The 12,500-nt window shown below is 36.1% G+C and overlaps 1 protein-coding gene across 2 annotated transcripts in view; it reads left to right on the top strand.

The window, feature by feature from the left end:
• Nucleotides 1-12,500, top strand: part of LOC137648715 (protein eyes shut-like) — a 97,152-nt gene that overhangs the window by 69,829 nt on the left and 14,823 nt on the right. For both annotated transcript variants that reach the window (XM_068381759.1, XM_068381758.1), the window contains exons 10-19: nt 659-852; nt 989-1,055; nt 1,959-2,120; nt 2,520-2,671; nt 4,351-4,487; nt 4,832-4,934; nt 5,942-6,081; nt 6,548-6,721; nt 7,769-7,994; nt 9,959-10,134. In XM_068381759.1, coding sequence (XP_068237860.1) covers nt 659-852; nt 989-1,055; nt 1,959-2,120; nt 2,520-2,671; nt 4,351-4,487; nt 4,832-4,934; nt 5,942-6,081; nt 6,548-6,721; nt 7,769-7,994; nt 9,959-10,134 — 1,531 coding nt within the window. The remainder of the gene's footprint in view (nt 1-658; nt 853-988; nt 1,056-1,958; nt 2,121-2,519; nt 2,672-4,350; nt 4,488-4,831; nt 4,935-5,941; nt 6,082-6,547; nt 6,722-7,768; nt 7,995-9,958; nt 10,135-12,500) is intronic.

Here is a 12,500-nt window from a genome sequence, read left to right as displayed (position 1 = left end):
TGGAAAAGTATTTTCTAGAAAACTGAACATTCAACTCTGTAATACAGTTTTTAGCTCACTGTGTTTGCAGCTTGATTTGCATTAATTCTGATATAGAATGGGTAGATGTGCTGTGCCATAAATATTTTTAGCAAGCGAATTATATATTTTAGAATGATTAAGTTATTGTTATAAACGTCGAACAATGGCCACGAAGGAAAAACGTTAACTCTAACAATCATGACTTATTGTATAATAGGATCTACCACTTCCTTCGATACAAATCCCAACTATTTTAATCAGTTCTTCAAGCTTGAGATAGTTTAAGGGTATAAAGCTGACCTCTCAAACAAATACAGAAGGAAAATACATATTGCAAATAAAGCAGTAAACAAACACAGCTTGTAAACTCTGTTGTCAAATATAACGAAACAAACAAAACAGTCAAATACAGCTGACAAACACAACAGGCAAATGAAGCCTAAAAACATCAGGTAAATTAAGCAACCAAATACAGCACGCAAACAACAGGAAAATGTAGCAAACAAATACAACAGGGTTGGGGTGGATGGATCGTTTACCTCCCCCCCCCCTTATCCCAACATCTGACAGACGGAAGCAGGAAACATTCGAAATATTTCTCAAAATTGTCTTTTAATTATTTTTTTATTATCTTTAGGTTTACGTCCAGTTCACATCTCAGAGGGCCAACGGCCTCGTTGCTTACAGCGAGGGCCCCGGCGACGTCTTCTTCATGCTTCTCCTGAGAAACTCCCTTCTGCAGTTCGTCTTCTCCTGCGGACTGCAGACGGTATCTTTTCTCCAGGGCAACGAGAAACTCTCGAGGAACTACCGCACTGACGTCTCCGTCAGGTATGAGATAAAGATAAAGGGGAATGTCTTCTGAAGAAATAGTAGCGTGTGATATAACATTGCTAACCTTTGCCATATACTGTAGTGCCCATTTTACTGCTAATTATAACTTTTAATCTTCTCTCCTCAACGTAAGGATGTGGTGGACGCCATACATTGCAGATGTGCCCTGGGGGTCAGGGAAGTGCAGTGCTTCACTGCAGGTGAGTGGTTATGAAGAGTACACACACACACACGAACACACACATACACACACACATATATATATATATACATATAGATACATATACAGCATATCAAAGACTTTTAAGACTTGATTTACCTGGGGGTTCCATGAAGGGATTGTTTAACCAACTCTCCGGTATGGAAGCGAAGTGTGGATGATGATTACAAATAAAAGAGAACGGGTTGATGCTGTTGAAAATGATTTGTTTGTGTAGTATATGTTGTGCATGAAGAATTCATAAAGAGATATTGGGACTGGAGGAAAAGGTTACAGAAAATTACAGAGTACAGAGAAGTTTGAGTCCATGGCTTTGGCTGAGGGAATTGAGCATCAGACAGTAATTTTGTGCGGAAAGTATAATTCATAAGCTCCCAGAGATAGAAGGCGAGGAAGGCTTCCGAAGGGTTGAATAGAAGTTGTGAAAGACGTATTAGATTTAAGGATTTTGCTGTCCATCAAACTCATTAGTGCATGCCAAAAAAAAAAAAGGACGAATGCTTAGTGTGTGTAAAGGTTTCTATGCTCTGTTGATGAGCCTTTTCTGTATGTGTACTAATCCTGTTAGAATTCTACATGGTGGTTTGGCCATGTTGAGAGAATGGAAAATGGTTGTCTGCTAAAGAAGGTGATGAATGCAAGAGTTGATGGGAGAAGTACAAGAGGAAGGCCAAGGTTCTTACGTAAATTTTTATATACACGTTCTTGAATTCGCATGTCCTATTAAACAAAAAGTATATTTCACTATGAATTAATTAAGCAATCGATATATTCACCAATTTTATTTATTTTACGCTAAGCATATTCGCGTGCATGTGTCTGTGTATTGAAACAACTTATAAAACATTTACCTACAACACTCATTTTACGACCTGACTTCCAGGTCAACGATACTGCCCCGATCTACAGCGAACAGAGGTCGTCCTCCTCAACAGTGCTCTTGGGTATTCTGTATCTAGGGGGTCTGCCCTCCTTCTATTCCTCTCCCTTGGTGGTTAAGGCAGGCTTTTTGCCCAGACTACATGGCTGCATTTCCATTCTAGAGGTGAGAAGCTTTCGGAATTGAAAAATATTATGTATTTTTTCTTTCTGTTATGCAATTTTTTATTTATTCTTCTAATTTTTGCATGAATAATAATTATGTATAAACATACAGATTTATATACGTGTTTGATTGACAGGCCCGTTTACATAAATAAATTACCATTATTTACATTTCCAATAGGAGAGTAGCAATGAGCAGTAACGTGTGCCTTCGAATACCCTTGTATAGTAAAATCATAGTTATGCAAGTAATCACGAACCTTGAAAAAATATAAATCGAAAATACCAGGATCTTTCCAAGCGAAATAATATTGAAATAACAGTTATTAATTTTTCTACAGATTTCATCGTTAGTTTTTTAAGGAATAAATTTTCCTCAAAAATGCCTATCATTGTTCAGGTTAATGGTGTCGAGGTGGACACCTGGGTTTCGGCAGTGTCCGGCGAAGGCATCCAGGAGTGCGGCTCCGCCCTTTGCCCTGCGGGATCCTGCAGGAATGGAGGCTCCTGCGTACCAGGTCCTGCCTTCTGGAGTTGCAGTTGTCCTCCGGGGTAAGTGAAAAGGTTGACGTTTGCTCGCTTCTGTTGGTGAAGCAGGCCACCAGTGTACCTCATGTTGTGGATTGTACAGTATGCATTACTTAAGGTTCGCTTCACACGAGTGGTTTGAAACTGTGCGGTTTAGAAATCAAGGTAGTTCAGTGAGGCCCTTCACACGCTGCCGGAGATGACCGTGCTTCTTTTTAGCACCTTGTTTATTATATACACAAAGACCACTTTCTTCTTCACGTTCACCATCTCGAACAAACACCGTCTCTGATGCAGACGAATTGCACGGGCAACAACCACTCGTGTGAAGACATGCTCTTTGATATGCGGGAATTTGCCGCACGGTTTTAAACCGCTCGTGTGAAGTAAGCATAAGGGTCTTTGCAGCGTCCCTTGAGCCCATAACTGCTCCTACTTTTTGGGCTTCTTTACATCTGTTCTTCCTTCCTCTTTTCTGTCTAGTTGTCTAGCCTTCCTCTAATTAAAGTTCACCGTTGAATGGTATTCCCGGTCCTAGCACCGGCCCACATGGTACCAATACATAAAAATAATTGATCCAATTTCCTCCGAAATCCAGCTATTAAGAGGCACAGTCAAAGATGTCACCCGTACAAAAGAAGTAATCGGTAATTCTTTAAAATTCTAGAATTAATTTTTTCATTAACAATGAATGTTTTTTATGAAAGATTTAGCAAAAGCCCTTTATGGATTCTACCTTTTCTAGAAAGCAGTTTCTAGTTTCATCACCTAATTCTTAAATATTCAAGAAAATAAAATTGTTAATTTTGATTTCTGGATAACACTAAATGAAATGTTCATATTATTGGCAAATGATCTTTATTTTTGAAAACAGAAATGGCCAGATAAATGGCAAATTATTCGTAATTTTAGAAACTGAAATGGTCTGGTGAATGGTAAATGATCCTTAATTTTGAAAATTGTAATGACCAGATAAATGGCAAATGATCGGTATCTTTGATAAATGATATGACCAGATAAATGCCAAATTATCTAGATTTGAAAACTGTAGTGGCCAGACAAATGACAAATAATCCATAGCATTGAAAACTGAAATGACCAGATAAACGGCAAATTATTCGTAATTTTGGGAACTGAAATGGTCAGGTAAATGGTAAATGGTCCTTAATTTTGAAAATTGAAATGACTAGATAAATGCCAGATTATCTAGATTTGAAAACTGAAATGGCTAGACAAATGATAAATAATCCGCTGTTTTGAAAACTGAAATGACCAGATAAACGGCAAATTATTCGTAATTTTGAAAACGGAAATGACCAGATAAATGCCAAATGATCGAAATTTGAAAACTGAAACCTCCAGACAAATGACAAATAATCCGTACTTTTGAAAACTGAAATGACCAGATAAATGGAAAATAATCCGTAATTTTGAAAAATGAAGTGACTACATAAATGCCAAATGATCTAGATTTTAAAACTAAAATGACCATACAAATGACGAATAATTCGTAATTTTGAAAACTGAAATGACCAGATAAATTACAAATTATTCGTAATTTTGGGAACTGAAATGGTCAGGTAAATGGCAAGTAATCCTTAATTTTTAAAATTGAAATGACCAGATAAATGCTAACTTACAACTAATCCGTACTTTTGAAATTGATCCGTAGTTCTAAAGACTCGTTTCTTTGGCACCCCCAGATATCACGGAGAGCTGTGCGAGAGGGGAGAGTGCATGGATGGCCAGGGGTGCTACTCGGGAAGGTGCGTCCCCAGGGAGTCCTCTACATCCCTCTGCTTGTGCCCACAGCACCGACATGGGCTGTACTGCGAGCTGGGTAAGTTTTCCCATTCCCTTCCGAGGAAATTGTTCATTCCAATCTCTTGGTATCATTAATATATTTTATCACTGTTGAGAGACGGAAAAAAATAATTTTCTTCAACACTTGATGGAATTTAAAGGATTTCATCTTGGCATGATTTCATTGATGCATGGGATATTAAAAGTTTGTTTTTTTATCATCCTAGTGATAAAAAAAAATCATTACTTTATCAAATCGTTTTTAATTAATTAAATGAATTTTCCCCTTAGTTTATATCTTCATTGTGAATTTTACAAGATAATGCAGTTAATTTAATCTCTCTCTCTCTCTCTCTCTCTCTCTCTCTCTCTCTCTCTCAGAGCGCATGGTGGAGAGGCCCTCATACTCCGGCACGGTACAAGGTTACAGCTCATACTCGGTCTACAGACTTGAGTTCGACACAACGCACAGCCTTGCCCTCAAGTATGACCTATATCAAGTTGTTCTTGTTTTACGTGTTTTTTTCTATAGTCTCTTTTATGAATAATTAATTTCTGAGTTCTTGTTTTCCATTTTTCTATTTAGTCTCTTTTATGGATAATTAATTTGAGTTCTTGTTTTCCATTTATTTATTTTGTCTCTTTTATGGATAATTAATTTCAGTTCTTGTTTTCCATTCTTTTATTTAGTCTCTTTTATGGATATTTAATTTGAGTTCTTGTTTTCCCTTTTTCTATGTTATCTCTTTTATGAATAATTGGTTTCTGACTTCGAAGAAATGACTCAGTATCATTAAGAAAATAACGTGTTTAACTTTTTTTTCAATTCATGTTCCTTAACTTCAGGATACGTTTAAGAAAGCTTTCAAGAAATATAAACCCTATGAAGTTGCAATGGGATATTTCAATGTAGCTATAACTTCAAGAAAATAATAAGAATTAAATTAGTCCATACATTCATTGCACTTTTTAGAAAACGTAGGAATTTGGAAGATGGGCCCAGATCATTTTTAATCCAAGTACATCTAAAGATCTATTTCAATTTATTATTATTATTATTATTATTATTATTATTGTTGTTGTTGTTGTTGTTGTTATCATCATTATTAATATTAATATTATTATTATTATTATTATTATTATTATTACAAGCTAAGCTATAACCCTAGTTGAAAAAGCAAGATGCTATATGCCCAAGGGCTTCAACAGGGAAAGATAGCCCAGTGAGGAAAGGAAATAAGGAAATAAATAAGCTACAAGAGAAGTAATGAACAATTAAAGTAACATATTTCAAGAATTGTAATATTAAAATACATCTTTCACAAATAAACTATGAAAAGAGAATCATGTCAGCCTGTCCAACATAAAAACATTCCCTGCAAGTTTGAACTTTAGAAGTTCCACTGGTTCAAATGTATCTAATATTCGAGCATTTAGATCCATCTTCCAATTTCTCTAGTAATATTCTCAACCTTCCCTGACCTTCTGCAGGTTACACTTTACGACTCGCGCCCTGCAGCAGATAAGCCTCCTCGCTTATCTGGGCAATCCAGTTCGAAGCGCCCGCCAGGATTTCCTAGCCTTGAGCCTCGTCCGTGGGCACCTCATGCTGACCTGGGATCTGGGAGCAGGTTAGGATTCGTTTGTGAATATTTTGGTGAAACTAATGTTTAGTGTTATAGTGAAGATGTTCTTAACTCGTAAAATTGTAGGATTGAGTAGTAGAGATTGCAATATGTTGATCAATGTCAAGGTTGTTTTTAGGCAGTATCTGACTTTTAACAAGGGTTCGTGATTATGATGAATTTCAAATTTCGGAATATATATATATATATATATATATATATATATATATACATATATATATATATATATATATATATATATATATATATATATATATATGTATATATATATATATGTGTGTGTGTGTGTGTCTGTGTGTGTGTGTGTGTGTGTGTGTGTGTGTGTGAAAGCGGGTGATGACTATATTGATAGATGAGCAAATCGCAAATCTTTTATTTATTTCAAAATTATCTAATAATAGAAAAAAAAAAAGATATATTTTTCCACTAAGCGTTTTTTCTCCTACTACAGGACCTCGTCGAATAATGACGCCCTTACCTTTGGATTCCACCTTGCACACGCACACTGCCCTCATTGGGCGCCGTGGAAAGAGGGCGTGGCTGTCAGTGGACTCCCAACCGAACATGACTTCCCTCTCGCCAGGGTACTTATCCTCACTCAATACCAACAACTTACTTTATATTGGTTAGTATAAAGATTAATCATTAACCAACAGCTTGATTAATATTGATTAGAGTTAAGCTTGTTTATCCCTATCCATGTATCTGACTACAAACACAAGCATACATACATGCGTACCTACATACATACACGCTCACACACAAGCAATTATATATATATATATATATATACAATATGTGTGTATGTGTATGTAAATTTGTATGTGCTAATATATTTGTAAATTCATGCAAATGCATATATTTAGAGAGAGAGAGAGAGAGAGAGAGAGAGAGAGAGAGAGAGAGAGAGAGAGAGAGAGAGAGAGAGAGAGAGAGAGAGAGTACTATTTTGGTTTACCATTAAGAGAATATATGATTTTCATATTTGCCTACATTAATATTCCATTATTGAAATTTACCTAAAAGTAACTGATAAACTTGCTAATTTTTAGCTCAGACGAAGGTTCCAACCAGATAGCATTGCAAATACACTTCATGTTTACACCACTTGACCTTTCATTAGATAAGCAGTTATATAATAAATGTCCTTTAAACCATTCTTCTTCTCTCAAGGGGTTAAATACTGCACTGTAATTGTTCAGTGGCTATTTTCCCCTTCGTAAAAGATAGAAGAGACTCTTTAGCTATGGTAAGCAGTTCTTCTAGGAGATGGGTACTCCAAAATCAAACCATTGTTCTCTAGGCTTGGGTATTGCCATAGCCTTTGTACCTTGGTCTTTCACTGTCTTTGGGTAGAAATCTCTTGCTTGAGGGTACACTCAGGCACACTATTCTATCCTATTTTTCCTTCTTTTGTTTTTTAGAAGTTCTTATAGTTTATATATGAAAGATCTATTTTAATTTTGTTACTCTTAGAATATAGTTATTTTACTTTTACATTAATTCTCTTATAGTTTATTTTTCTTTGTTGAAACCCTTTGTTTTATAGCAACCTCTTTTTCCAATTAGGGTTGTAGCTTAGATAATAACAACAACAACAACAACAATAATAATAATAATAATAATAATAATAATAATAATAATAACAAATGTTATTTAATCTCACTCGCAGGGGGCCATGCTTCGTGGAACATGAGCCATCTTCCGGCGGACATGTGGCGCCACGAGGGCTTCAGAGGTTGCGTCTTTGACCTGCGCGTAGCCCAAAATCCAGAGGGACCTTGGACAGCCCTCAGACTGGCCCAGGCAACGAATGTCAAGGAGTGTGGAACGGACGAGTGCAAGGAACACTCTTGCAAGAATGGGGGAAGATGCGTGGGATTAGGGGCCACCTTAAGGTCAGTTGAAAAATTTGGTTTTGGTAATGATTGTAGTCATTTGATAGTTGGTAACACTACTCTACTGTGCTATACATTATCATTTAACTTGTCGTCTTCTGTCAGTCACTTAGTTAGGTTTATATTTTATAAATTTACATTAACATAAATCTTAATTATTGCAGAATAGGTTGATTGGTATACTTGTGTTTTTACTTTAGTTATTGGCTTTAATAGATTTATAGAAAGTTTATAAGAATTTATTGATAAAACCAGATTTCGGGAGTAATATATATATATATATATATATATATATATATATATATATATATATATTATATATATAACATTTATATATATATATATATATATATATATATATATATATATATATATATATATATATTTATATATATAAATATATATATATATGTATATATATATATACATTTAATATTTTACAATAGAAAATCAGACCTAAAATTAATTTATACTTTAAAATTTTATGAATAACAAATTATAGGTTATTTTATAGAATCATTCCACCTAATTCCTAATATTGATACCTCACTGTAATCATTATTGGGAATTTCAATACGGCAAGTTTTTTCGAGCAGTATTTTCAGGAGCAAAGTGCGCCCAAAAGTATAAATTATTCATCCAAGTTGTGAATTTGCTAAAATATTGTAATAGGATTTAATGCAATGGATTTATGAATTCGTGCTATATAGCCTGGCGTTGGGGCCTGTGAGGCAATTCAGCGCCAAGATGCAACTAGGGGAAAATCAGAAAAAAAAACTTTGAGGTAAAAGTTAGAAGAGGTTGGAGAGCAAGATGGAAGAGAAGACTCAGGAACGGAAGTGATGTAGAAAGATGTAAATCAAGTACAGCTATGGGCTGATTGATTGATTGATTGATTTTGAGATTTCTGGTATCTAGATATCTAACACTCAAAAATTTGCTGTTAAAAAAAAAACGGTAAAAATCCTGGAATAAATGGTGCTAGGCATTTACCGTTTTAAAAACTCATATATTGACTTGAAGGAGTGATATTGCGGTCAGCATCCCGTAAAATATGATAACAAAGTAGGGTAAAATTACGGTCGTCTGTAGTTTACTGAAGTAGAGCTGAGAACAGTATATTTTTACTGATAATTTCCGATCAAAATTACGTATTTTTTTAAACAGTGATCATTGACGCCGATGTCGTTTGTTATAAATAAAGAATGAAAGGAAATTCAATTTAAAACTATAAAAGCGGAGATGTCCTTATAAAACTGAAATAGCTTTCAAAAGACTTGCCAAGGCTTGAAAGAACGCTGCAACACCCGTAACTGATGCCTACAGTACACCGTGTAAGGTGCTCTGACGGCACTACCCCTCCTCCTTATGGGGAATAACGCAATAGTATATTGTTATCAGTTAGTACCTGACAAAACTCTCTCTCTCTCTCTCTCTCTCTCTCTCTCTCTCTCTCTCTCTCTCACAAACACAGATTCTGATATATGAAATTTATGAACATAGCCCAACGCTGGTGACCAAGGAGGCTATTCAATGCAATTTTGTCCTCGCCCCTTTTAGTAAAATTATATAACCCTATTTTCATTATATATTTTTAATGTATTTAGATTTAAGGTCTATTTTCCACTTTTGTTACCATCATAGTTGCCCTGACGGCAGTTAAAATTTCCCTTATGTAATAAAGAGAAAGTGGCTGGATGCACACACACACACACACACACACACACACATATATATATATATATATATATATATATATATATATATGTATGTATATCTTTCCAGTCACGCACAGATCTTCCCGTCTCTCGGGTAATGGGGAGAGAGAGTAGTCATATCCTGGTGAGGAGGGTTGCTGGAGAGTGTGTGCATATCTAATTGAATATTTAGCCGTAATTTTAACGGGTCGCGTACACTAGTAAATGAATTTATATACAGTACTTAATCTCTTATTCTTCTTCCAGATGCGACTGCTCTATTGGATGGAAAGGTTCTCAGTGTGAAATTCCGAGCCACGTTTGCGACGACTCAGGGGGAGGAGGAGGGGGCTCCTGCAGTCCAGGGGCCTCATGCTTGGTCGGAGGGTCCCGCCCCACTTGCCTGTGTCAGCTAGGAAAGAGCGGACCGCTTTGTGAGAAAGGTGTGTCATATTATTATTATTATTATTATTATTATTATTATTATTATTTGCTAAGCTGCATCTAGTTGGAAAAGCAGGATGCTATAAGCCCAGGGGCTCCAATAGCTGAAAATAGCCCAGTGAGGAAAGGAAACTAGGAAAGAAAGAATATTTTAAGAAGAATTACAACTTTAAAATAAATGTCTCATATATAAACTATAAAAACGTTAACAAAACAAGAGAAAGCGATATAGAATATGAATCGCATAATCTATATCGTTAACACCATCATTATGTACCTCATTTCAACCATACAGTTTACGTGCACTTCGATGACCTTAATTATTTTGACGCCAAAAGCATAGCATAGATATTTCAGTCGATCGGGACTACGGTCTACCGCAAAGCCAAAGCAAAGTCTTTCAAAAGAAGGCAACCCTGCTTACCCCACATATTTTATCATTAATTGAATGCCAAGTAACAAACTACCAATTAGCTACGATGGTGAAGATGGGTTGATTTCAATTCTAAGTACAAAATACCTGAATTCGACAGGTATAAGTACAGAAGAATTGTCATTGACTTTTATCTTTCTTCGTGGCCAAGTGGGTTAGTCACTGTCTGTACAAGCTTGCCGACCAGGGTTCGATTCCCGGCCGGAGCCAAGCTCTTGTCTTTGTGTGATTTCGCCTGGGGCTCTGATCCCGAGGTCGTTAAGAGAATCCAGACATTAATGTATCAAAAATATATATATATGGCTTATTTGAATATGAAAAACACGTAAAAATGTGCAAAATTTATCATTAATTGAATGCCAAGTAACAAACTACCAATTAGCTACGATGGTGAAGATGAGTTGATTTCAATTCTAAGTACAAAATACCTGAATTCGACAGGTATAAGTACAGAAGAATTGTCATTGACTTTTATCTTTCTTCGTGGCCAAGTGGGTTAGTCACTGTCTGTACAAGCTTGCCGACCAGGGTTCGATTCCCGGCCGGAGCCAAGCTCTTGTCTTTGTGTGATTTCGCCTGGGGCTCTGATCCCGAGGTCGTTAAGAGAATCCAGACATTAATGTATCAAAAATATATATATATGGCTTATTTGAATATGAAAAACACGTAAAAATGTGCAAAATTTATCATTAATTGAATGCCAAGTAACAAACTACCAATTAGCTACGATGGTGAAGATGGGTTGATTTCAATTCTAAGTACAAAATACCTGAATTCGACAGGTATAAGTACAGAAGAATTGTCATTGACTTTTATCTTTCTTCGTGGCCAAGTGGGTTAGTCACTGTCTGTACAAGCTTGCCGACCAGGGTTCGATTCCCGGCCGGAGCCAAGCTCTTGTCTTTGTGTGATTTCGCCTGGGGCTCTGATCCCGAGGTCGTTAAGAGAATCCAGACATTAATGTATCAAAAATATATATATATGGCTTATTTGAATATGAAAAACACGTAAAAATGTGCAAAATTTATCATTAATTGAATGCCAAGTAACAAACTACCAATTAGCTACGATGGTGAAGATGAGTTGATTTCAATTCTAAGTACAAAATACCTGAATTCGACAGGTATAAGTACAGAAGAATTGTCATTGACTTTTATCTTTCTTCGTGGCCAAGTGGGTTAGTCACTGTCTGTACAAGCTTGCCGACCAGGGATCGATTCCCGGCCGGAGCCAAGCTCTTGTCTTTGTGTGATTTCGCCTGGGGCTCTGATCCCGAGATCGTTAAGAGAATCCAGACATTAGTGTATCAAAAATATATATATATGGCTTATTTGAATATGAAAAACACGTAAAAATGTGCAAAATTTATCATTAATTGAATGCCAAGTAACAAACTACCAATTAGCTACGATGGTGAAGATGGGTTGATTTCAATTCTAAGTACAAAATACCTGAATTCGACAGGTATAAGTACAGAAGAATTGTCATTGACTTTTATCTTTCTTCGTGGCCAAGTGGGTTAGTCACTGTCTGTACAAGCTTGCCGACCAGGGTTCGATTCCCGGCCGGAGCCAAGCTCTTGTCTTTGTGTGATTTCGCCTGGGGCTCTGATCCCGAGGTCGTTAAGAGAATCCAGACATTAATGTATCAAAAATATATATATATGGCTTATTTGAATATGAAAAACACGTAAAAAAGTGACAAATTTATCATTAATTGAATGCCAAGTAACAAACTACCAATTAGCTACGATGGTGAAGATGGGTTGATTTCAATTCTAAGTACAAAATACCTGAATTCGACAGGTATAAGTACAGAAGAATTGTCATTGACCTTTATCTTTCTTCGTGGCCAAGTGGGTTAGTCACTGTCTGTACAAGCTTGCCGACCAGGGTTCGATTCCCAGCCGGAGCCAAGCTCTTGTCTTTGTGT

Source organism: Palaemon carinicauda, chromosome 10 (genome assembly GCF_036898095.1).
Source record: "Palaemon carinicauda isolate YSFRI2023 chromosome 10, ASM3689809v2, whole genome shotgun sequence".
Classification (NCBI taxonomy): domain Eukaryota; kingdom Metazoa; phylum Arthropoda; class Malacostraca; order Decapoda; family Palaemonidae; genus Palaemon; species Palaemon carinicauda.
The sequence above is the reverse complement of the archived record's forward strand: the minus strand, read 5'-3'. Positions and strand labels throughout refer to the sequence as shown.